The sequence below is a fragment of the Crocuta crocuta genome, unplaced genomic scaffold (genome assembly GCF_008692635.1).
Source record: "Crocuta crocuta isolate KB4526 unplaced genomic scaffold, BGI_CrCroc_1.0 scaffold99, whole genome shotgun sequence".
NCBI lineage: Eukaryota > Metazoa > Chordata > Mammalia > Carnivora > Hyaenidae > Crocuta > Crocuta crocuta.
In genome coordinates, this window is record NW_027551560.1 from 6,816,682 (window position 1) to 6,844,556 (window position 27,875).

The following is a 27,875-nucleotide window of genomic DNA, read 5'->3' on the forward strand; positions in this document are numbered from 1 at the left end:
TTGGGTACTTTCTCTTTTCAATAAGTCTGGAGCTGGGGTTACCAATTTTATTCTTTCAAAGAACGAGCTCTCAGTTTTGCTGATCTATTCTGTTTTTTGTTTGTTTCTTTATCATTTATTTTTGCTCTAATCTTTATTATTTTCCTTCTAGTCTTTATTATTTCCCTTCTTCTACTCTCTTTAGGCTTTATTTGCTATTCCTCTTCTAGCTCCCTTATGTGTAAGGTTAGGTTGTATATTTGGAACCTTTATGACTTCTTGAGATATGCCTGAATTGCAATATACGTCCCTCTTAGGACTGCCTCTGCTTCATCAAAAAGGGTTTGGACAATTGTTTTTTCATTTTCATTTGCTTCTGTATGTACTTTCTTCTTTTTTAATATACTGGTTAATTCATTTATTCTTTAGTCAGATGTTCTTTAACTTCCGTGTATTTGAGGGCTTTCCACATATGTGGTTGACTTGAAGTTTGATAGCATTATGATCTGAAAGTATGTATGGTAAGATCTTGATCTTCTTGTACTTGTTAAGGGCTGATTTGTGACCCAATATGTGGTCTATTCTGGAGAATGTTTCGTGTGTACTCGAAAAGAATGGGTATTCTACTGTTAAGTCCGTCTGGTCCAGTGTGTCATTCAAAGCCTATGTTTCCTTGTTGGTTTTCTGCTTAGATGATCTGTGCATTGCTGTTAAGTAGCATGTTAAGTCTCCTACTATCATTGTATTGTTTTCAATGAGTTTGTTTATGTGTTATTAATTGATTTATGTATTTGGGTGCATAAATATTTGGGGGGCATAAAATTTACAATTGTTAGATCTTCTTGGTGGATAGACACCTTAATTATGATATAATGCTCTTCATCTCTTGTTACAGTCATTTTAAAATCCAGTTTGTCTCAAAAAAAAAAATCTAGTTTGTCTCATCTAACTATGGCTACTCCAGCTTTCTTTTGACATCCATTGGTATGACAGATGGTTCCCCTCATTTTCCATCTGAGGTGTCTTTAGGTCTATAGTGTCTCTTATAGACAGCATATAGTTAGAGCTTGATTTTTTTTTTTTTTTTATCCATACCCTGTGTCTCTTGATCGGAGCATTTAGTCCATTTATATTCAGAGTGATTATTGAAAGATATGAATTTAGTGCCATTGTGTTACCTGTAGAGTTGGTGTTTTTGGCCTTTATTGTTGCTTTTGGTCCTTTTTTTTCCCTCCACTCAGAATCCCCCATGAAATTTCTTCCAGGGCTGGTTTAGTGATCATGAACTCCGTTAGTTTGTGTTTGGGAAACTCTTTCTCCTTTTATTTGGAATGAGAGCCTTGTTGGGTAAAGAATTCTTGTGTGCAGGGTTTCTGGGTGGCTCAGTCAGTTAAGCACTCAGGTCATGATCTCACAGTTGCTGAGATTGAGCCCTGCTTGGGATATTCTCTCTCTCTCTTTCTCTTTCTCTCTCTCTTTCTCTTCCCCTCGGTCCCTTCCTCATTCGTACATGCCCTACTCTCTCAAAATAAGTGAATAAACTTTAAAAAAAATAAAAATAAAAGGAATAGAAAAAACTGAGAATAAATAAATAATTTTTTAAAATAAAGAATAAAAGGAAACAGGAAGCTAGACCCTATTTCTCCCAGAGCGGAAGCTTTGTAGCACTCTGTGATCAGTAGACCTGGTGCCAACAAGTTGTTTGTGCGGGTCTTCTGTAGGGGAGGGGCCGGCTGTGCCGATTCTCAGGCTGACGTATTTCAATAGAAATGTGCCTCAGGGCTCAAGGGGGCGTCACTTGGTGAAAGTGGCTCTGGCCTTCACTAGGTGGCGCTGTTTTGTTCACGGAAGGCTTTCAGAACTGAGGAATGTATATGGTGATGTCCCCCTCTAGCCCTGGAGCTGAAAGTCGTTCCTCCTCCTTCACAAACGCTTCAGAAGAGCAATCAATTACCCTTCTTGTGAACTCGGTTTCCAGCAGAACACTGCGTTCACCCTGCCACCCATGTCTGAGGGTTGTTATTATTTTGTTTTGTTTTGTTTGTTTGTTTTTATCTCAGAAGTGATACCAAGTTTCAAAACTACAAATTTTAGGGACTCCCATGGTGCAGACCCACACCATTCTTCTGGTGGAGTCTCACTGAGTTTTTGCCGGCCTACGTGAAGAAAGTGGTTGCATGATCCTGTAGCTCTTCAGAGTTTATGTCAAAATAGAGCAGAAAGCTGTCACCCCTGCTTGCTCCCCTCAGCCTGAGTCCCCACTTCTATGCCTAGAAATACCACCCATTCTCCTTGCGACCCATGGGATCCTAAGACCACATGGTCACACCTGGGATTCTGCCCAGCTTCCCCACCTGAGCACCTTTAAGCCAGGCATATCCCCCATTATAGTAGACTTCTGAAATTTCAGATTTTGTGCTCTACTGCTTATAATACTTTGCAGCAGTAAGTAGCCTCCATAAGCAGCTTCCCTCTCTGCTGCTGATGTACCTGAAGCTGTCTCCTCCAAGTCAACTCTCCACACTCCTACCTTCCAGAACGTGGTTGCTTTTGTACTTGTAGACTTGCAGTTATTGTTCTCTCAGACTTCTGATTGATTTCTTGAGTATTCAGAATAATATATAATAACTATATAGCTGTGTTTGAGGGACAGGACAAGCTTAGGGTCTCTCTACTTCTCTGCCATCTTATTCACACACACACACACCCTTGTTTTAAGATTTTTTTTGGTCTCAAGTTTTGGCCAGGTTTTCTATGAAACACTACTTGTGGATTGATTGATTATTTATGTATTTACTTATTTATTGGTTTGATGTTCTTCGTGGATCTGGAATATATGGCTTAATTTTTTTTTAATCAGTTTTTAGAAGTATATCTCTTCAGCTACTTCTCTTATACCATTCTTTTTCTTCTGTCATTTGATTTAAATCAAATTAAGATTATAGATAATCATACTCATGTTAAAAACACCTTTCTGGGTTTTTTTTTCTAGTTTTCTTAAATTTTTTCTTTATGTTTTAATATTTATATAGTTTATTTTTTTTTAAGTAATGATTAATTCTTTTCTCCTATATGGATACCTCAGATAATTCCCCCCAACTTTTTTTTTTTAATGTTTATTTTATTTTTGAGAGAGAGCATATGAGCAGGTGAGGGGCAGAGAGAGGGGAATAGAGGACCTGAAGAGGGCTCTGGGCTGACAGCAGCAAGCCGGATTTGGGGCTTGAACTCATGAACCATAAGATCACGGGATCATGACCTGAGCCAAAGTCCTATACTCCACTGACTGAACCACCCAGGTTCCCCTTCGCCCCATCTTTACTACAACTTGCAAATATTTATTTTTGCTATTTTCAAGTATTTTTAGTTACTCTAAGAGGTTAACCATCTTACCCTAGTTTACATAGCTGCCAGGCAAGTAATGCTGAAATTTGAACCAATATCCAACGGATTAAATATTTCTTGCTCTTCTTTATGGGGGTTATATTTCCTTTATAATGTTTCTTTGTCTTTCTTACTTGATATTTGGAGAATAGCTCTTATTCAAAGTGATGTATATATTAATGAATTGTCTATCTTAAAATAACATTCTATCATTCCATCTATATTTATTAGATAAACAGAAGTGCACAACTTTGTGAGCCAAATATTACTCCCTTAATGGGTTTGTTTTCTACAGGGAAAAAAGAATGTATATAGTTTATTCTAAAAGAGTATATGAAGAGATAGTTTCCATGGAGAGAAACAAATAAGGTAATGTTCCAACTGATGATTTCAAGGAAGAATTCATTGAGTAGGTAGAACTTACTGTGGAAGAGAAAGCAACATGAGAATTCTTTTTTACTATATTGCAGGGTAATGTGTACTATACACTTACTTGTTAATATATAAAGAAAACCAATACTGGTATTTCATGTTGTTTTTCCCTGTAACAAATCTATTTGTACATACTCAAATTGTCACTAATTGGATAGTTAATCGTGTAAGCCATAAAATTTTGTCCATCTTGAAATATTTACACAGTAATTGAAAAGATGTTTTTTTCCTCCCAGGTTATTTCATTTTTGGCTGCAGTTTTGCGTAAAAAGGGAACTCGTGAGGACATTGAAAACAACATGCCAGAGTTTTTACTAAGAAGTATGAAAAAGGAGCCCCCTTCTTCTATAGCAAAAAAGGTAAGATGTTTAGAAGCATACATCTCATGAAGCTGGTATTAGAAAAGTATATAGTATATATAGAATATAGAATATAGTATATAGAATCATCACACATTATCATAAATTTAAAACTAAAGACATTATTGAAGAATTATCAATTTCATCCTCAAATTAAGTATGATTGACTCCTAAAATGGGAAAATACAATTTTAGCTTAAACTTTTTTAGAGGGTTTCAGTCTTTTCCTTGTTTGGATTTACAGGACTTACTTTCATTATTTGTTAAATTTCCATTATTGTGTATGTAAAGTTCATTGAAGTCTATTATACTGTTCTTTCTTTTTGGGAGGATGAAAGGGAGACAGTTGTAGACATTGCTACAAAGGTGTGTCACTGATAAAGTTGTTATCAGGGTAATTATATCCTGAAAATATGTAACAAGTTCTTCCTATATCAGGACCATTGAAGTTGGAATCAAAACAATTAAGGTCTAGACTTAATCTTTGTCTGCCCATGTGACTATGAATACACTTCACATCTGTACTTCATCTTTCTCCTCTATAAATATATGTTTATAATATTTCATATATGACTCATAAAAAATAATATGTTTTTAATAAAATAGTGAAAGGAAAAGGTGTCGTTTTGTGTCTTTTATGTTCTCAGTCCTGGGAAACCGGATAGAAATAAAGATGAAGTGATTTTATGAAATCTTTATTATATTTTGGTAATGAATCATGTTCCACAAGTTTTAAAATAGTCTCATCCATAAGTCTTATATATACGTACAATTATTGAGAAAGCCAATTTACTCTTGTCTATCATTGGGGCATTTTCATGCAAAATTTTGAGAAGTAAGGGCTTATGGTATTATTACTTTACATTTTTATTATTTTCAATATTATAAATACATCCTGTGTCAAATTTAATTTCTTTTTTTAAAAAGCATATTCTTAATGTGTTTTAAATCTTCTAGAGTTCAAGTCCTGTTTTCCGTTGTTATTTGATTCTAAATATCAGTGCAGAGCTTATGAATATCTTATGTCAGTTGTGATAATTAGCAGACAGGGCAGCGAAAACAGCAGGAAAAAGTAATACTTAAAATATTTAAAGATACTTATATATAATATGTATTTATAATATATATTTATTTACACATATACTTTTATATAGGCACATATACATATATATGTTTGTCTTTGCTATAACATACACTGGTATTTTTCTATCTCCTTCAGTTCAATTCTTAATTATTTTCTTTTGATCTTTCTTATATTCTAACATTTCATTAAATATGTAAATGTTTTTTTGAGTACTACTATGGCTGCATTCCATAGTTTTTACTATGTAGTCTTTTCATTATTCTTTTCCAAATTATCTGTGACTCCAGTTATCGCCTTTACTCAGGAACTATTTAAAGCAAAGTTTAGGGACACCTAGATGACTTTGTTGGTTAAGTGTCCAACTTTGGCTCAGATCATGATCTTGCCTGTGTAGAGCCTGCATGGAATTCTCTCGCTCCCTCTCTCTGCCATTCCCCTTACTCACACTTTTTCTGTCTCTCCCAAAATAAATAAATAAACTTAAAAAAAATAAGGCAAAGTTTAAAATTTCCAAGTGAATAGATATTATTGGGGAATGGAGATTGCTGGGAGCATTTATCCTCTGTTGTTGATTTCTGCTTTCTACTTTTGTTGTTGGGAGAATCGGCTTGGTATTTTTGTGTGTGTGGCTAAATCCATGGTTTTTTAATGCTGTGAATATTATGTAGTTTCACTTATTTTAAAATGTTTGCTGGGGCGCCTGGGTGGCTCAATAAGTTAAGTGCCCTACTTTGACTCAGATCGTGATTTTGCAGTCTGTGAGTTCAAGCCCTGCGTTGGGCCCTGTGCTGACAGTTCAGAGCCTGGAGCCTGCTTCAGATTGCATATCTCCCTCTCTCTCTCTCTCTGCACCTCCCCAACTCACACTCTGTCTCTCTCAAAAATAAATAAACATTGAAATTTAAAAAAAAAATTTTACATGTTTGCTAGTATTTTGTGCATTCTTTGTTTTTATGGTCACATGGTTATAAATATTTCAATCAAGCTTGATAATTGTATTGTAAAATTAATGTTTTTTTTGATCTATTTGAGCAATTAGATCCTGAGAGAAATAGATTAAATTTCTACTGTATCTTTTAGCTTTCTCATTTTTTCTTGTGTTTGTACCAGTTTTTGCTTGTTTAACAACTTTATTGTTTCAAAAATTTTGTATACTTTTACACGGCTGTCATACTGAATTGATAGTTTATCTGTGTGTAGAATTCTAAATTAAAAATTTTCTCTTAAAACTTGACCAAAACAATTTTATTTTCTTCTGTCACTTTATATCCTAGATGAGGATCTAATACTGAATTGACTTTTTCCTTGGAAAGGAAATTTCCTTTTTGTTTTAAAGTGTATAGGACTTTTTCTTTAACCTTGCGATGAAATTCAGATAGTTCCTCCACCCGAACACTCACTGTGAATTTTGAAGAAGTTCTCCTGCTTTGGAAAAACATACACAGTACTTTATGTAGGGGAAGCATATGATTAGCATAATTGTTTCTCCTTTGTTAATTACTATGCTATTTACATTGTTTTCTTAATTTTTTTTCAATAATTTATTGCTAATGTATAGAAACACAACTGATTTTTGTATATTTAGTGTGTGTCCTGTATATTTATTGAATTTATTTTACTGCTTTCTAAGTGGGGTTTTTGTTGTTGTTGTTTGTTTTTGGTATCTTAGGATTTACTATGTGTAATGTCATGTCATCTGCAAACAGACATTTTACTTCTTTCTTTCCAGTTTGAAAGTCTTTTATTTTTCTTGCCTAATTGTTCTGGCTGGGACTTCCAGAAATATGTTGAATAAACTGGGCAAGAATAGGCATCTACTGGGTGTTGTATGTAAGGGATGAATCACAGGAATCTACCCCCAAAACCAAGAGCACACTGTATACATTGTATGCTAGTCAACTTGACATATATATATATGTCTGTGTATATATGTAAAAGAATAGGCATCTTTGTCTTGTTACTGATATTAAGAGGAAAAGTATTCAGCTTTTCACTGATGAGTGTGATGTTAACTATGGGCTTGTCACACATGATCTTTTTTTTTTTTTGAGAGAGAGACAGGGCACAAGTGAGCGAGGAGAAGAGGGGTAGAAAAAGAAGCAGTACTTACCTGGAGCTCATGCTTTACCCAAAGTGGAGCTGGAGCTCACCTGAAGTGGGACTGGGGTCCCCCCAAAGTGGGGCACAAGCTCACCCAGAATGGGGCTCAAGCTCACCCAAGTGAGACTCACTCGATATAGGATTCAAACTCATAAACTGAGATCATGACCTGAGCCAAAGTTAGATGCTTAATAACTGAGCCACCAAGGTACCCGCATGGTCTTTATTTTGTTAAGGTATATATTTTCTGTGTCCAATTTGTTGAGAGTTTTTATCATAAAAGGATGTTGAATTTTGTCAAATGCTTTTTTTTTTGCATCTATTGAAATACGGATTTTTATCCTTCATTTTGCTAATGTATCACATTTACTGATTTTTATGTTTGAACTACCAATGCATCTCAGAAATAAATCCCACTTTGATCATGGTGTATGGTCCTTTTAATGGACTGTTGAATCTGATTTTTTAATGTTTTGTTGAGGGTTTTTGCATCTGTGTTCATCAGGGATATTGGCCTGTAATTTTCTTTTCTTGTGCTATCCTTCCCTTTGATATCAGAATAACATTGGTCTTGAAAAATGAGTTTGAGATTGTTGAGAAGGATTGACATTACTTATTCAAATATTTGGTAGAATTTGCTAGTGATGCCATCTGGTCCTGGACTTTTCTGTGCTGGTAGGTTTTTGGTTACTGATACAGTCTCTTTACTAGTAATTGATCTGTTCAGATTTTCTTTCTTCATGATTGTCTTGTTGGGTTATGTGTTTCCAGGAATGCATTCATTTCCTCTAGGTTATCTAATTTGTTGGTATATAATCATGTAATTTTATATGATCCTTTGTATTTCTTTGTTATCAGTGGTAATGTCTCCTCTTTCGTTTCCAATTTTGAGTGTTCTCTTTTTTTCTTATTCTAGTTAAAGGTTTGCCAATTTTGTTTTTTTTTTTTCAAAGAACAAGCTCTTAGTTTCATTGATCTTTTCTAGTGTTTTTCTAGTCTCTATTTCATTCATTTCCATTCTGAGCTTTGTGATTGCGTTCTTCTACTAACTTTGGGCTTATTTTGTTCTTCTCTTTATAGTTTCTTGAGGTGTAAAGTTAGGTTGTTTATTTGAGATTTTTTTCTTTTTTCTTAATGTAGGTCTTTATCACTAAAATTTTTCTGTTTAGAACTCCTTTTGCTGTATCCCAAAAATTTTTATATGTTTCAATTTTTATTTGTCTCAAGATTTTTCTTATTTCCCTTTTGATTTCTTTGGTCCATTCATTGTTCAGGAGCATACTGTTTAACCTCCACATTTGTGAATTTTTCAGTTTTCCTCTTGTCATTGATTTCTAGTTTCATAGCATTGTGGTCTGAAAATGCGGTTGCTATGATTTAAGACGTTTTTTTGACAGGTGTTATATTCTGTTAATGAATTGACCCCTTTATTATAATCTGATGTTCTTTGTCTCTTGTTACAGTCTGTTTTCTAGGAAAATTCACTTTGCATTTTTTGGGGAAGTTTTCTCTTACATAGGTATAGGATGGATTCCTCAGTTCTTTAAGTATGGCAGTTTTCATATACTCTTACACACATCTGGTCCTCTGGCAGTGCCCCTTCCAAGCATCTTACACCATTGTGGATTTATTTTTATATTTGTTTTTTTGTTTCAGGTGGAATCAATAAGTACATGTGTTTAGTTAATCATTTGAACTAGAATTTCATAAAGCTTTTAATGGGATTACCAGTGACATCCTAAATATGCCCCAGAAATGAATTCAAACAAATACTATAATTTTGTGTGATGAAATTCTTAAAAGATAAATGTGTATTGGTCCATTTAAAATTTTGTGCATTTTTAGGGGTGCCTGGGTGGCTGAGTTGGTTGAGCATCTGACTCTTGGTTTTGGCTCAGGTCATGATCTCACACTGTTCATGAGTTTGAGCCCGGCGTTGGGCTCTGCACAGAGCCTGCTTGGGATTCTCTCTCCCTCTCTCCTTCTCTCCCCCTCCCCCACTCATGTGCTCTGTCTCTCTCTCACAAAAATCAATAAGTAAACTAAAACTATAAGATAAAATTTTGTGCATTTTTAAAAGATGGTCTATGAAATAGCTAGAAAAAAATAAATTCCTTTATATTTATTATGCTAATGCAAGAATTGCAGTGGAATCCTGAAAAATTAATGTTGGAACTCCTTGCAAAAAATCCTTTAATGAATTAAATGCTACAAATTAAGGCGTGGTGGATTTAAGGTATGTGTGTGTGATATGATACATCTCATACATTTTGAAACTTTTCAAGTGTGAATAAATCATCTAAGAATGCATGAAATAAATGTTTTGTGCCAAGAATAAATTCGTAAAGGAAAAGACACAAAGTATGCATTTCAAATATTAATTCTTGGAATGATTCTTTAGGTTTAGGCTATTAGGATTGGAATTCAGTCTTTAAGAAAATGAATCAAAGTAAATTAATTTTAAAATATTATTATATGATAAAACTTTAGAGAATCTATGAAAATTCATAATCACTATTAATGCAGAGAATTTTTCTAATAATCACAGTATCAGAAGCAGTTTCAATGGTGACTGAACAAAAATAAGTTTCCAGTGTTTTATTTACTATACACTATTTCTTTAGTTTCTAACGTATACCAAGATAATCCTCTTGGTATTCATGAGAAAATAAATATATATGCTACTGTGAAAATCTGCATGCACATATTTGCCATCATAACTGTAGGATAAATTCTTAGTACTGGAATCACACAATCTGTGGTACTCAAATTGAGTATTTACAAACTACATTTTGATAGAGTCAAATTGCCTTTCAAGAGCTTTTACCAATTTGTATACTCACCAATAGTGTATCATTTTGGAAACCAGAATCACTTTGGAAAACAGAATAGTGTCTGCTTTCCACCTTTTTATTTATCCAAGGGATTAAAAAATATAAATTATGTCAGATTTAGAAAAATTATATCTTGCTTTGATTTCTGTTCTTTTAATTATGAGTAGAGTCAAGTGTCTTTTCAGAATCTTATAAGACATTTGTAATAGCTTTTTAAAAAAATCAAGTACTAATTTTAATCATATTTGTTAATAATCCTTAATCATATGTTCTACAAACTAATCTTGTGTCCATTATGTATTCTGTAAATATTTCTTTCCTACTTTTTCAGTCAGCTTTTGACTTGTTTTGTTGCATTTTTTAAAAAATTTGGGTAGTTAAACATATCTATCTTTATGGCTTCTGGGTTTTATGCCTGCCTAGAAGTCTTTTGTACCTAAGATCATATGTTCACCCATGATTCTTTTATAATGTATATGATTTTATTTTATACCTTTATATCTTTGTGTAAGCTTGAATTTATGTTACTCTAAGGAGTGATCTATTAATTCAGCTTAATTGTTTTTACATGGTTAGCTGATTATTTTAATTGTCATTATTGCATAAGCTCTCTTTTTCACAATGATTCAAAAGGTCACTTTTGAGTAAAACAACACTCATATTTGTGGGCATATTTCTAGATATATTGTTCTATTGATTTATTTGCTCATTTCTCTTTCAGTGCTAAACAGTTTATACTTTTTTGGGTTTATAATACGTTTTAATGTTTGGTAAGATTAGTTTGTCTTCAGATTTTCTCAACTTTCTCCTAAAAACCCATTGATATTTTAGGTGGTCTTTCTGAATTTATTGATTTATGTAGGGAGAGTGAACATCTTTATACTGTAAATACTGCATATCCTAGAGTAGCTGTATCATTTGCTTAAGTTTTATTTCATGCCCCTCAGAGCTTCTAGCTTTCTTCGTATGACTTTGTTTCTTGTTCAAGTTTAACTGGGTATTCTTTCTTTTGGTTGCTATTTCAAATGGAATTTTTAAAGTTTTATATTCTAATTGATCATGTTTTTATCTATATTAAAGCCACATGCTTTTTCAGGCTTTTTTTTTTTTTTTTAAGTATTATTGACATATTAGTTTCAGGTATGTACCATAATTATTGCAAAATGATCACCACAGTAAATAAGTCTAGTCTAGTTAACATTTGTCACCATACATAGTTAGAAAATTTTTTTTTATTGTGAGGACTTTTAAGATCTACCGTATTAGCAACTTTAAAATATGCAATACAGTATTATTAACTATAGTCACCAAGGCATATATTACATCTTCATGACTTATTTACTTTATAGCTGGATGCTTGTACTTTTTGACCCCATTCACCCATTTTGCATACCAACCCTCCACCCCAGCAACCACCAATTTGTTCTCTGTATCTATGAGCTTAAATTTTGGTTTGTTTTATTTTGTAGGTTCCACATGTAAGTGAAATCAAATGGTATTTCTCTTTCGTGGTTGTACTTGTTTCACTTAGTATAATGCTCTCAAAGTCCATCCATATTACCGCAAATGAGAGAATTCCATTCTTTTTAATGGCTAACTAGTACTCTACATCTGTACACGTATGTGTATATATGTGTGTGGGATATGTGATATATATGCGATGTGTGATATATATCTGATGTGTGATGTGATATATATATATATAATGTGATATATGAGCTTGATTTTTTGGTTTATTTTGTAGATTCCACATATAAGTGAAGTCAAATGGTATTCCTCTTTCTTGGTCTGACTTGTTTCACTTAGTATAAGACCTCGAGGGCCATCCATGTTATCACAGATGGCAAAATTTTATTCTTTTTTATTCCTGAATAGTATTCCACATTTGTGTGTGTGTGTGTGTACACATGTATATGTACATATGTGATACGTGATATGTATGATACATATTACATATAAATCACATTTTATTTATCATCCAATACTGGATAGTTAGGTTGTTTCCATATCTTGGCTATTATAAATAATGCTGAAATGAGCATGGGAGTACATATATCTTTTGGTTAATGTTTTTATTTTCTTCAGACAACTGTCCAGAAATAAAAGTGCTGTTTTTAATTTTTTGCTTTTCATAATGGCTGCACCAATTTTAATTCCTACCAATAGTGCATAAAGGTTTCCTTTTCTTAAAATCATCACTAACACTTGTTGTTTCTTATCTTTTCGAAAATGGCACTCTTAACAGATGTGAGGTGATAACTCATTGTGGTTTTGATTTGCATTTCCCTGATGATCAGGGATATTTTTCATGTGCCTCTTGGCCATCTCCTTTTCTTTGGAAGAACATCTATCCAGATTCTCTGCCCATTTATAAATTAGATTTTTTTTGGCTATTGAGTTGTATGTGTTCTTTAATATTTTGGTTATTAACACTTTATCAAATACAGGATTTGCAAATATTTTCTCCCATTCAGTTGGTGGTCTTTTCATTTTGTTGATGATATCCTTTGCTGTGCAGAAGCAGTTTGATGTAGTACTTAATACCTGTTTATTTTTGTTTTTGTTGCCTTTGCTTTTGGAATCACATCTAAAAACAATCATCACTAAGACCAATATCAAAGAGCTTACTGCCTGTGTTTTCTTCTAGGAGTCTTATGGTTTCAGGTCATACATTCAAGTCTTTAATCCATTTTGAGTTAATTTTTGTGTGTTATAGGAGATAGTAGTTCCATTCTTTTGTGTGTGGCTGTATAGTTTCCCCAACACAGTTCATTGACATGACTGCCCTTTCTCTGTTTTTTAAGTTATTATTTTGAGAGCCAGAGAGAGAGAGTGAGAGCACACATGAACAAGGGAGGGACAGAGAGAGAGACAATCAATCCCAAGCAGGCTCCATGCTCTCAACACGCAGCCCAACTCTGGGCTCCATCTCACTAACCTTGAGATTATGACCTGAGCCAAAATCAAGAGTCGGACACTTAACTGACTGAGCCATGCAGGTGCCCCATGACTGCCCTTTCTTACTGGATATTTTAGCTTCCTGTGTCATAAATTAATTAGCCATATAAATGTGGGCTATTTCTGGGCTGTCTACATCTTCAGTTTCTTTAACCAGTGTTTTATAGTTTTCAGGGTACAGGTCCTTTATCCATTTGGTTAAGTTTATTCCTAGGTATCTTATTGTTTTTGGTGCAATTGTAAATGGGGCTGATTCCTTAATTTCTCTTTCTACTCCTTTATTACTGGTGTATAAAATTGCGACAGATTTCTGTGCATTGATTTTGTGTCTTGAGACTACTGAATTCATGTATCAGTTTTAGCAGGATTTTGGGTGGAGTCTTTCGGGTTTTCCATATAGTGTGTCACGTCATCTGCAAATAGTGAAAGTTTTGCCTCTTCCTTGCTGATTTGGACGCCTTTTATTTCTTTTTGTTGTCTGACTGCTGTGGAAGTCCTAACTTCCAGTACTATGTTAAATAACGGTGGTCAGAGTGGACAACCCTCCTTGTTCTGACCATAGATGAAAAGCTCTTGGTTTTTCCCCATGGAGGCTGCGGGCTTTTCATCTATGGCCTTTATGATGTTGAAGTATATTCCTTCTAAACTTACCTTGTTAAGGGTTTTTATCATGAGTAGCAGATTGTTTAATCTCTCCATATTTGTGAATTCTCCACTTTTCCTTTTTAGTTTCATAGCATTGTGGTAGGAAAAGATGCTTTATATGATTTCAGTATTCCTATATTAAGACTTGTTCTGTGGCCTAACATATGATCTATACCAGAAAATGTAACAGAAAATGTAGCATGTACAGAAAATGTAACAAAATGTAATGTGTACTTGAGAAGAATGTATATGCTGCTCCTTTGTGATGGAATATTAAGGTGTGTCATTTAAGGTGTGACATATATTTTATAAATTCCACTTAATTATTTTACTCTTCTTAATAATTGATATACTGTTCTTTTTATTGCTTTACATATATTTTTATGATAAACTCCACGTTCTTAATTATTTTACTGTTCTTAATAATTGATTTTACTCTTCATTTTATTGATTTACATATATTTTCTATGAATATTTATACTTGTCATTTCCATTTTCATACCTTATTTACTTGTCGTGCTTAATTGCAAGATTTGTTATTTATTGGTTTGGTGTCCATTAACTTAAGTGATATTGGTCTGTAATGTTATAATTTAAAAGAATGTCCAGTTTTGGTAAAATTCTTACACTGCTCTTTAGAAAAAAAAGATTGAGTGGCTTAGTCAGTTAAGCATCTGAATCTTGATTTTGGCTTAGGTCATGATCTTACAGTTCATGAGATTGAGCCCCACATCAGGCTCTGTGCTGACATTGTGGAGCCTGCTTGAGATTCTCTCTCTCTGCCCCTCCCCCATGTGCTCTCTCTCTCTCTCTAAAATAAATAAGCTTAAAAAAGATTTGGAGAGGCTCATGACTAGAATGGATTCTAAACTTAAATTCCCATATGTATTTAATATAGCCACATATATATTTTAAATTTTTAATGTTTATTTTTGAGATAGAGAGAGCATGAGAGGAATGGAGCAGAGAGAGAGAGAGAGAGATGGTAACACAGAATCTGAAACAGGCTCCAGGCTGCGACCTGTCAGCACAGAGCCCAACTCAAGGTTCTGACCAAGGACATCATGACCTGAGTAGAAGTTGGACTAAATCGACTGTGCCACCCAGGCATTCCACCACGTATATATATTTAATAAGCCACAGTATTCCAAAGGCAAAGTTATCAATTACATATCATAGGGTTTAACTTAATTAGTTTTGGCATTTTTTTAATAAAAGTTTTTTAAAGTTTATTTATTTTGTGTGTGTGAGAGAGAGAATACACACATGAAGTGCGGCAGAGAGAAAGGGAGACAGAGAATCTGAAGCAGGCTCCACACTGTCAGCACAGAGCCTGACATGGGGCTCAAGCCCATGAACCATGAGATCATGACCTGAGCTGAAATCAGTAGTTGGATGTGTAACTGACTGAGCCACCAAGGTGCTCCAGGTTTGGCATTTTTTTCTTTCTGTCAGTCATTGTTTTCTAAATATACGTTGCTGTTTCTATTCTGTCACTGACATGCATTGTTGCATTTATTATTTCATTTGTCATTTGAACACCTTTGTTTTTTAAACACTATACAAAGTTCTGGAGTTACTATGGTAAATAAGAGAACTCTGTATCTCACTGTCATGGACTTTGCGAATTACAATACTAATATGTTGTATAATAGTGGCTAAGAGTTTTATTATTAGACATAGGTTCAAATACTTATTTTACCACCCAATAGCAGTATGGCCTTGGGCATGTTATTTAACATCTCTACACCTTAGTTTTCTCATCTCCTCTCATACTTTGTTAAGGAAATACTAAATATTTCTACTTTATAGCATTTCTGTGTAAAGTCCTTGTGTTAATATTTGTCAACTACTTTGCACAGTCCTTGGCATACAGCAAGTGCTCAAGAATGGCATGGTAATTATTGTTAATACTGTAACTCCGACCACAGAAATCATCACATATGAAAAACCTCTTTGGGTATTTTGTCACAGCCCACATCACATAATTTTTCTAAGGCCTTGCTGCATGATGATTCAAACTTTAAAAGTCTGTATATCAATTACTGAACTAGATTTTTTGAAAGAGATAAAAGTAACTCAGTATTCTCTAGTTGAAGGATTAAATGTGGCCTCTGTCGATTTTAGTAATATTTAAGTGAGCAACTTTTAATTCTGTTTGTATTACATTTTAGATCTAGTTTTATAAAATTGTTTCTTAGCTTCTGAATAACAAATAGAGTTGTTTTATGTGCAGTGACTTAGCAACTGGACGCTGATTTCCACTTTATTGTTTTGACATCTTTTGCTTAGGTAAGGCTTACTAAATGAGATATTATTCATAGCATGGTAGTAAAGACTTTACATTCTTCTATCTCTGGACTTTGCAAATGGCGTAACTCAGTTCTCTGACCCCTCAGTACTAAAATGAGTTACCTATTTTATTTACTTTTGCAATTTCAAAGACCAATAATAAATGTCTTTATTTTAAAGCTTTTTGAATCTTAAGGCTGATTCTAGGAATCTTTAGAGTCATTCGCAACTTTTGTGAATGATCTCTGAAGTGGAAAACTGCTCAAAGTGCTCAGATGGAGTTTGGACCCATCATTTTCATTTTGTAATAACAAAAATGGGGGGGGGGATGCCATGAGACTATACTTGGAGTTAGTAGTTGGATCCCAAATTTTGTATTTGAAGGTAGAAGAAGAATAGAATTCATAAGATAAACTCCAAGCCAAAAGGCAAAAGTATTTGAGATGAATCAAGTATGACGAGAAAGTGTTTATGTGTGTTTGATGATGTGGTGGGAAAAGGAACTCTCACATTCAGTAGGTTAATCTTCTGTTCTTTTTTCTTCTTTCTCTTTCCAAAACACAGTCACAGCTTTGACTTCTTACACCTGACAAATGGCCTAGCTGAAATATTTCACAGAAGAGAGAGCAAGATTTAGACTAGGATTGTATTAGTTTATTTTTTGCCAAACCGAAATTTTTCAGTATATTTAATTAGCTGATCTTTATCAAGTAGGACAAATATAAAGCTTTAGTAAAGAAACTTGTAACACTATTAAATATAATAGCTTAGAAATAGTGATAATAGTGAGAAATAAAAACATTAAAAAAATTTAAATGGGTGATGACAGCAGAATTTGGGGTTAGTACAGGGAAGGTCAGTGGAACCCCAAAATATTCACATGAAAACTAAACAGAGATACACTGTTAATCTTCAAAAGGACTGCTTTGGTTGGAGGGTTAGGACATAAGTCTCATTTATATGGAGAACTGGAGGAGATTAAGTAAAAATAGTAAGTATTGATAACTCCTAGGGATCATTGCAATAAAGACAGTAAAGTAATGGGGGATAGCTAAAGAGAGTTGTGTGGTAAGGAAGAGGATTTGGGGTATTGTTTTGTTTTTTAACTTTGAGAAAAATTAGAACCTATTTGCTTGTGGATGAATGTGATACATTAAAAAGGGCAAGTTAGTCACATAGGGGAGTTAGAGGCAATTTCTCCAGCATTGATTTTAGGTTGGCAAGAAATGATGGCAGCCACTTTGTAAGTTTAGGGTTTATTTTCAGATAAGAACATGGACAGTTCATCCATGGTAATGTGAGGGAGGGAAGAATACATGAAAATAACTACAGGTAGATTATTGACCTAATGATAGAAAGGTAGAGGTTTTATTCTCATTACTTCAATTTTCCAGTGAATTTTCCAGGTCTTCAACTGACAGTATCTGAAAGAGGGAGAGAGGAAATGAACTAGGGCAATGCAAAGGAAAGAGAGATTCAGAAAACCACATATTTCAAGAAAAAAAAAACTTGTCCTGTTTCATATATTTATATTACCCCCTTGGCTCTTGAAGTTATGATTTGGGTCCTGATTATACTCTTTTCTCTGTTTTGAAAAATTGCTTCTCTCTTAGCTCTCAGTTCCTTTTTTTTTTTTTTTTTTTGGTGGGGGTGGGAATAAAAAACAGCCCTTCCTTTGGACAGAGTTAGATATGTGTTTTATCCTAATAAAAGATAAGTAAATGACAAAATATTTATGACAATCTTCTATATCCAGATATATCCAATCACTTAAGTTGTATTTATTCTTATTAACTACAGTGCCAGAAACTAATGAATAGGACTATTGATATTCTAGATTTCATTTTATTTTTTCACTTAAAAGTATATCATATTTTTTTCCTTCTTCCTTTAGATGTTCTTAATAGTTGCTCCTCTTTCTGTACTCTACAACTGGAGAGATGAATTGGACACCTGGGGATATTTCAGAGTTACTGTTTTACATGGTAACAAAAAAGACAATGAACTGATTCGTGTAAAGCAGAAGAAATGTGAAATTGCTCTAACAACTTATGAAACACTGCGTTTATGTCTGGATGAACTTAACAGGTAATGGGTATAATGGGAATGATTACATTAATATTCTGTTTACATCCCTTTATATTGTGATTTTCAAAAAAACTATTCCTTAGCATAATTTAATTTTATTTAAGAATTATTGAAATAGTTTATAATAACTTTTTTTCTAAGAAGGAAACACCTGCTTCAGACTTTATACAGTACATTGTATTTCCTTTATTCCCTTTCCAAATAATGCCTGTTAAAGAAGGGTAACACTGTCCTAAATCTCATGTACAACCTTTTATGCATATGGCACGTCTAGACTAAGATAGTGATTTTCATGAATGAGTTTAATTAGGGGAGTCTGTTGTGAATGTAGATTGGCAAAGAATACATATACAAATTGAGAATCAGTATTTTAGGACTACAAGTACCCAAAAGAAATGAACTAATTTATGCCTACCTGCATCTTAAGATTTTAATGAGGCATCTAGAGGCGTAATTATAAAGTCATGTGAGTGTTATGATATGTAACAAAGGATTCAGTGGGAGCACATAAGGACCCTAACTTTGGTGCAGAGTTGTCAGGGAGCTTCCCAGTGAAGATGACCTATGAACTGAGTAAGAATTGAATGATGAGGGGTGCCTAGGTGGCTCAGTCAGTTAAATGTGCGACACTTGATTTTGGCTCAGGTCATCATCTCACAGTTTGTGAGTTTGAGGCCCCATGTTGGGCTCCACACTGACAATGGAGAACCTGCTTAGGACTGTCTCTTTCTCTGCCTCTCTACCCCACCCCTGTTCAAGCATGTTCTCTCTCTTTCAAAATACATAAATAAACTTTAAAAAAAAAGAATTGAAGGATGAGTAAGAGTTGAAGAATAGGGGAGTAATACAGGAAGAGGGAACAAGCAGCATTTGCAGAGGCCTTCAAACAACAAAGATCATATTACTTTTTAATAAATGAAAGCAGTTCTGATGCTTTCTGTATCTCATGGCTGCAGCATACATGTAAGAGGGAAGTGGCTGGGAGACAACAGTGTTAAGCATGGAACATCATAAAGGATATTGAAGTTGTCTGGAGGGCTAAGGATCTTTATTCTTTTTTTTATTAAAAAATTTTTTTTAAATGTTTTTATTTATTTTTGAGAGACTGAGTGGGGGAGAGGCAGAGAGAAAGGGAGATAAAGAATCTGAAACCGGTTCCAGGCTCTCAGCTGTCAGCACAGAGCCCAATGTAGGGCTCNCCAAGCAGGTTCCATGCTGCCAGTGCACAGCCCCATGCTGAGCTTGAACCCATGAATTGTGAGATCATGACCTGAGCCAAATTCAAGAGTCAGACTCTTAACTGACTGAGCCACCCAGGCACCCCTAGGGGTCTTTATTCTTAGAGCAATAGAGTGCCCTTGAAATGTTTTCAGTGGATTACTAATATGATAAAAATTTGCATTTTATTTTATTTTTTAAGGTTTATTTTTTTATTTTTTGAGTTTATTTATATATCCTGAGAGAGAAAGAGAGAGAGAGACACATAGTGTGAGTGGGGGAGGGGCAGAGAGAGAAGGAGATCGAGAATCCCAAGCAGGCTCTGCACTGTCCGCACAGAGCCCCATATGGGGCTTGATCTCCTGAAACTATGAGATCATGACCCAAGCCAAAACCAAGAGTCAGATATTTAACCAACTGAGTTGCTCAGGTGCCCCTTATTTATCTATTTTTAAAAAGAGAGGGGCGCCTGGGTGGCTTAGTTGGTTAAGCGTCTGACTTTCGCTTAGGTCATGATCTCGCGGTTCGTGGGTTCGAGCCCCGCGTTGGGCTCTGTGCTGACTGCCGGCTCAGAGCCTGGAGCCTGTTTCAGTCTGTGACTCCCTCTCTCTCTGACCCTCCCCTGCTCACGCTGTCTCTCTCTCTCTCCTAGAAATAAATAAAACATTAAAAAAAAAGAGAGAATTTGCTCACTTCCATGAACCATGAGATCATCCTGAGCCAAAACCAAGACACACCTGACTGAGCCACCCAGGCGCCCCCAGATTTGCATTTAATAAGTAACCTAGTTGTTGTGCATATACACCAAGGAGAGCCAACTAAACAGAGAAAGACCAATTAGGAGGCTTATTTTGAGCTAAATTATGTCCCCTCCAAATTTGTAGGTTCAATTCCCAACCCCAAGGATTCCAAAATGTAACTATATTTGGAGAAAATATTCTTAAAAAAGCAATTAAGTTAAAGTGAGGCCATTAAGGTGAGGCCCTAGTCCAATCTGTCTTATGTCCTTAGAAAAGAAAGATGACAGGAACTTGACTGCACAGAAGAAAGAATACATGGGAACACAGCAAGAAGGCAGACATCTTTAACCCAAGGAGACAGGCCTCAGAGGAAACCAAGCCTGCCAGCTCTTGATCTTGGATTTCTAGACCTTAGAACTGTTGTGTCTGGCATCTTTTGCTCACCATAATATTTTTTGAGGTTCATCCATGTTATTGAATGTATCTGTAATTGCTCTTTTTAAATGTTGAGTTGTATTGCAGTTCATGAGCGTACCACACTTTGTTACCCATTTATTTGAGGGTGGGTGTTTATATTTGGGTTTTCATTTTAAGTAAAACTATAAGGAATAGTTAGTTATATATAAGTCTTTTTTTAAACATACATCTTCATTTATCCTGGGTAGACATATTTTCATTTCCTAGGAGTAGAATTTTGGGGTTTTATGGTTGAGCGTATAGGTTTAACTTTAGAAGGAAACTCCAAACCATTTTTCTGAGTGGTTGTACCATTCTATTCCAACTGCAATCTGTGAGACTTTAGTTGCTTCACATATTCACTAACATTTAGCATTGTCAGTCTTTTTGTTTTTAGATATTTTAGTGTGTCTGTGGTGGTATTCTGTTGTATAATTTGCATTTTTCTGACCTATGTATTCATGAAAAAATGTTTATTCTACAGTTATTAGGTGTAGCATTCTATAAGTATCAATAAAGTCATGTTATTTTTTTAAATTTTTTAAAATTTTATTTATTATTGAGACAGAGAGAAACAGAGCATGAATAGGGGAGGGACAGAGAGAGAGGGAGACACAGAATCTGAAGCAGGCTCCAGGCTCCGAGCTGTCAGGACAGAGCCCGATGCGGGGCTTGAACCCACAAACCGTGAGATCATAACCTAAGCTGAAGTTGGATGCTTAAACTGACTGAGCCACCCAGGCGCCCCAATAAAGTCATGTTAGCTAGGAGCTGTTCTTAAGTGTTCTCTGCCTTTACTACTGATTTTCTAGTTGTTTTACAATTTCTGAGAGAGAAATGTTGGCATCTTCAATTATGCTTGTGTATTGTTAAATTTTTCCTTTCAGTTCTGTCAGCTTCCAATTTATATACAGTACTTTGAAGCTCTCTTATTAGGTACACATACATTAAGGTTAGTATTTTTTCTTATAAATTAATCCTTTTATCTTTAAAAAATATGCTCCATTTTATATCTAATATTCTGAAGTTTTATCTGATATCTATATAGACAATATAGTCTTCTTGTACTTACTGAATATTTATCATTTTCTATCTTTTAATTTGAATATATTGGCTCTTTATATTTAAAGTGAGCCTTTCGTAGTTAATACGTAGTTTGATGTTGCTTTTTTATCCATTCTGATGACCTGCCTTTTATTTGAAGTGTTTAATCCATTTACATTTAATATATTTATTAAAGTTGCTTCAGATTTACCATTTTTGTCAGCTCTAGGATTTGACTTTACTTCACTTAGAGCTAATAATAGTATGCTCTTGTTTCAAGGAAGTTGTCAGAAAGACAGGAGTAATCTAAGACATAGAGAAGAAATTAACCTAAGCCTATGACAGCTAAGTCAGTGGTAGACATGAAATTTAAACTCTGAACATCTAACTCCAGAACTTGAGCTTTTATTTAATGTATTATATGACCCCAAAAGATGTTTCGTACTTTGATAAATATAAAAAGATATTCATTCATCATGTAGGATAAGTTTTCTCAGCCTTTCCCCCCTTTTATCTCACTTTGTAGTTTGGAATGGTCAGCTGTCATTGTGGATGAAGCTCATAGAATTAAGAATCCAAAGGCTAGAGTAACAGAAGTTATGAAAGCTTTAAAATGTAATGTCCGCATTGGCCTCACTGGAACCATTCTTCAGAACAACATGAAAGAACTATGGTGTGTTATGGACTGGTGAGTAAAAGCACTTTTTATGTTTTAGAAAATGTTTAATATTTCTTTAACTTAGTGTTACCTTGTTGGCTAATTAATAGTTTTTTGGGGAGGGACCCCAAAACAACTATGTCTGTTTACAGACGAATTTGTCCCAAACATGATATACAGAGTTGAGAGTCCCATGAAAACCTTTCTTTATATGTCACTCTTGATCCTTGAAGTAAATATCTGAACATATTTACCAATTCTGTCATCTTACAGTTATTTACTGAAACTGTCATAAAGAAAGAACATTCTGTTTTCTTATATTTTGTTATTGTTATCATTCATGAACAAGGGACTTAGTATATTTCTTAGACTCAAAAAGAAGTCAGTGTGTTTCTTTTTAGATAATTTACCAAAGCCCTATTATTTTTTTATTGCCTTTACACAGGGCTGTGCCAGGACTTTTAGGTAGTAGGATCTACTTCAAGAAGCAGTTTTCTGACCCAGTAGAACATGGCCAGAGACACACAGCAACAAAAAGAGAACTAGCTACCGGCCGAAAGGCCATGCAAAGGCTTGCAAAAAAGATGTCTGGGTGGTTTCTCCGGCGTACCAAGACTTTAATCAGAGATCAGTTACCTAAGAAGGAAGACCGGGTGAGAACTGCATTTGTTTAAATTGTTAATTTCTAATCATATTTGATTTTTTTTCTGAAAAAAATCTTTTTAAAAGGAAATCTGTTTCCTGTGGTATTTTATGAATATAGGGTGGGTTTTGTTTGTTTGTTTGTTTGCCTGAGTAGTATGGAAAAAAATGTTATGTGCAAAATTTCAGAAAATGTTAATTGAACCCAATCTAACAGGTTAGCTAGCAGGTTTATTGTCAGTATGCATTAAATTCGTTTCTCTTAATTTTATAATAAGGCTTTTGTTGCAGTTCTTCCTCAGGGAAGAAAGAAGAGCTCGCTCTCTCTAATTTGTTATCCATTCAGATCTTATCCTTCACATATTGTCTACTATCCACAGCCCAGTATATTCCTTGAGACCTTAATTACAGCTATAGGACCACAGTGATTAAAAGCTTTGTTTTAGGGGCGCCTGGGTGGCTTAGTCGGTTAAGCGTCCAACTTTCGCNGCTTTGTTTTATAGATTTGTTTCTTTTAGAATGCTATTTGCAGTTATATAGTTAACTTAGTTTGAAGAATTTTAGGAAAGTTATAATTAAATTCTGTTAATTATTTAAGAAAATTTGAAGAATAAACCTTAAGAGATTTTTTTTAAATGTGGTCCTCTTTTATAGTTTTTAATCTGGTGGTTTTCTTGCTCAGGTAATGGAAAAAAGGTTCTATAAATTACTGTGAACTAAGTTTAATTAATGTTGTCCCAAATAAGGACAATGCTATCAAATACTCTGTAGTCTTAGGATGTACTGTTGATTGTTACTTTAAAAGATAGACTTGAAAGGAAAATATGTTACTGATATGCAAGTTGGGGAAAATGATAAAACATTTGATTTTTTTTAAAGTTTATTTCTTTATTTTTGAGAGAGAATGCGAGCAAGAGAGGGGCAGAGAGAGAGTCCCAAGCATGCTCCACACATTGTAGAGCCTGAGTCAGGACTCAGTGCTAAAATCAAGAGTTGGATGTTTCACCAACTGAGCCACCCAGGTGCCCCAACATTTGACTTTTTGATCTAAAGCAGATACTATCATTTAATTGGAATACTTAATGAACCCCCACTTTAAAAAATATTTTGTGCAATTTTATGTATATTATTTAGCTGTCTAGCCAGTAGGAACAGTAACTAAAATATGAAGAAAGAGTTGTACACAGAGTGTCTAGAGCTTGGGCTCTGAAGTCAAATGTTATAGGCTTGAATCCTGGCTCCCTACTTAGGAGTTTTGTGACCTTGAGCAATTTGCTAAGTCTCTCAAACCTTGGCTTCTTTATGTGTTAAATGGGAATGGTGATAGCAATTTTTGCCTCATGTGGCTGCTCTGAAGTGCGTGGCATGTAAGAAATGTTTAGTAATGTTACTACCTGTTTTAAAATACTTGGGAATAAATTTAACTAAGGAGGTGAAAGACCTATACACTGAAAACTGTAAGAAACTGATGAAAGAGTTTGAAGAAGACACACATGAATGGAAGTATACTCACATTCATGGATTGGAAGAATTAGTATTGTTAACATGTCCATGCAATCCCTATCAAAATTCCTATGGCATTTTTTTCCAGGAATAGAACAAACAATCCTAAAATTCATATGGAACCGCCATAGACTCCAGAATAGCCAAAGCAGTCTTGAGCAAGAACAGCAATATTGTCAGGCATCACATTTCCCAATTTCAAACTATATTATGAGGCTATAGTAATCAAAATAGTATGGAACTGGCATAACAACAGACACTTAGACCAGCAGAGTGGAATAGAGAGCCCAGAAATAAACCATGTCTGTACAGTCAACTAATATTTGACACGGGAGCCAAGAATACTCAGTAAGATGCTCTTTTCAATAAGTGGTAGTGGGAAAGTTATATATATTTTGTACTACTCACAAAAAGTAACTGGGAACGGGTTAAAAATGAAAAAGAAGATGTGATCTTGTAAAGCTCCTCGAAAATAAACAGGGAAAAATCTCTTTGATGTTGATCCTGGTGATGATTGTTGATGATTTTTTGAATATGGCATCAAAAGCGTAAGCAACAAAAGCAAAAATTTTAAAAAGTAAGGTTATATCAGACTTAAAAGCTTCTTTACAGCAAATGAAACAACAGAATTTGTCATTTTTTTGCAATACTGTTCTGTTGTAGTGATATAAACACATAAATATTTATAGATGGATGGCTTTTCCTTTTCATTCACATTTTTCAAAATCTTATTATGAGTTTTATGACCCTGATTACATACAGCTACATCTAGAAGACATTTACCAATTTCCAGTGCTACGAGTAATCTAAGGTAAATTACATCCCGCATAACTCAGTGGCATTATTTTATCATATTTTCTTCTTTTCTTGAAACTGGGCACAAAATAGAAACTTATAGTTGGTTTTATGTGTATTTTCTAATTCTTACCTTTACTAATCTTAGAAATTAATAAGCAGGATGTCAAATACTTTATGCAGTTTGTAGTATAAATTTTCATGTAATTTATCAAATACTATTCCTACCATTGTTCTAAAGTTTTCCCTTTTCTCATCTACTTTTTTATTTCACTTAAACTGTAGTCATATATTTACATGATTGGCTACTAGTACAAAACTCCGAAATATAGAGTATATTCTATATAGAAATACAGAAGGAAAACACTTATTTTTTCATATTTTGATTCCTTTCAATTGGAAAAAAAGTTCTATGAGGTTTATTTGAAAATAAAATTATATTTATATAGTTTAGGGTAAGATGGTAGCAAAGAGTATAGGAAAATTAGGAGAATTTGTCATAATAATGTATCGAAAAGAAATATAGTTTGTAAACAGTTTTCACTCTTACAGTCTATAAAATTTGATGTGCATTGTGATTATTACTACTGTAAAAAAAAGTACCAATAATCACCTTTTGTTTTATCTTGGCAGATGGTGTATTGTTCTCTGACAGATTTTCAGAAAGCTGTCTATCAAACAGTATTAGAAACAAAAGATGTAACTTTGATACTTCAGTCTTCTGAGCCTTGTAGCTGTAACAGTGGCCGGAAAAAGAGAAATTGTTGTTTTAAGGCAAGAATTTCTGTGTGGTATCTTCATGATCTTGTTTTTGATTACACAGTTCTCTATTCTACTGTCAGAGTAAGGAGCAGATCAAATAACTTTTCCTCAGGTCCTAAACTTTAGAAACCGTAAGTTAATAAAAAGGAATCGTTTTCAAAAATATTTTACAATATCAAATAGTAATCATAGCAAAATATAATATTCAAATATCTTTTCAATAAACCAGTTTTTCAGTAGCTCTCAGAAACTAGTAGCTTCAATTTGATATCCTCCCTTTCAACTTTTATTAGAAAGTAGCCTTTCATCTTGAAATTTCATCTAATTTTTAGAAGTTTCTCATTATCCCTTAATAGTAAACTTATTCTTTGATAACAGTCTTAAAATATTATGATAGAATATTAATTAATAGGAACTGTGTTTTGGTACAATATTTTATTTTTATTTAGAAATAAATACTACTTTGTATTTTCTTAACCTATCTGTATTTCTTGCCCTTCTCTATCTTATTATTACTTCTCTATCTTATTATCAAGTTATCTATCAAATATCCATGTACATAGAGGGACCCTAAATAAATATTTATCTAGATTGATATTTATTCCACCTCTCATTTATTTCGCTGTTTTTAGCCACCTCACTCTTTTGTAAAAGCACAGCTTCCTAGGAAGCCTTGGAATATAAATGAGAACAGTGAAGGGCTTTGTACAACCCTGTCCCCATGCCATAGTTTTATTACCAGGGACTTCTTCCCACAGCATTTCTATCACTGTGTTTCATGAGGATAAATAATTTCTGAAATGAGGACTTTCTCCCCTCTTTTTTTTAGAAAACATCACTGTATTACGGTTCACCAAAAGTATGATTCCACATTAGTGATTCATGGATATTTTGTTTAACAGTTGACCATTATTTCTCACAGTGTATTGAGCTAGTAATAACCAGATGATCAATAGTAGTGTGACAGATTACATGAAGTAGTTACATAGACATGTTAGTTCCTTGCTGTTTTTATTTTCTCTCTTTTTCTGGTTGCAGACCAATTCACATGGTGAAACAGTAAAAACCTTGTATTTCAGTTACCTTGCAGTCCTTCAAAAGGTAGCTAACCATGTCGCACTACTGCAGACTGCTAGCACCTCCAAACAACAGGTTTGAGTTGGCCTTTTGTATTTCTTCATGATGCTCCTGGTGTAAAGACTTTATATTTGGTATAAAATGTCTTAGCCAAATATCTTTTAAGTTATTTTTGTATGCAATTAAAGAGGAAACTAAGTTGCTCGTTTTTAAATTTAGGTGTCAAAAAAGTATATGCTCTCAAGTTTTTTAATGAAAGTGAGAAGATTAAAGCCTAAGTTAAAATAATAACACTTTTTTTTATACCTGTGATAATGTTCATATATTTGTTTTTCTAACATCTTTTGATGTAATTACTAAGGAAGATATTTGATAAGTCAGTCCTGTTCCACTAATCATGTACTAATACCATTTGTCCAATCTACTGGATTAAAATGTATTTATAATAATCTGTATGTTAAATATTAGGAGTATTTCCCAAACTGGCAAAAATGAGTGATTTCAAAGTTTGGACACAACTGCAATCATTTACTTTGGTCATTTCAATTGTATCTTATTTTAGAGCAAAACATCAATTTAAAAAACTTCCTTAAGGGTTTTTTACATAATGATTTTATATTTTCTTTTTGTGTTATAATCTTATTGCTGTTTAAATGTAATTTTAAAATCTAATAAGAACTTAATATTGTTCTTTGATAGTACTGTTTGCTCTTTTGGAAGTATTTGATTCCTTGTTTTGGAAATCATAAAAGAATGATGATAACGTTATTGGTCCTATCATTACCTCAGAACTCATCAAAACCATATATAATTAACACTATCGCT

The 27,875-nt window shown here is 33.9% G+C and overlaps 1 protein-coding gene across 1 annotated transcript in view; it reads left to right on the plus strand.

Annotated features, from left to right (window-relative positions):
- Positions 1-27,875, plus strand: part of ERCC6L2 (ERCC excision repair 6 like 2) — a 131,612-nt gene that overhangs the window by 34,931 nt on the left and 68,806 nt on the right. Inside the window, exons 3-8 of the mRNA XM_077749488.1 lie at positions 4,032-4,154; positions 17,962-18,155; positions 22,140-22,301; positions 22,717-22,924; positions 25,845-25,985; positions 27,012-27,125. Of these exons, the coding sequence (XP_077605614.1) occupies positions 4,032-4,154; positions 17,962-18,155; positions 22,140-22,301; positions 22,717-22,924; positions 25,845-25,985; positions 27,012-27,125 (942 nt within the window). The remainder of the gene's footprint in view (positions 1-4,031; positions 4,155-17,961; positions 18,156-22,139; positions 22,302-22,716; positions 22,925-25,844; positions 25,986-27,011; positions 27,126-27,875) is intronic.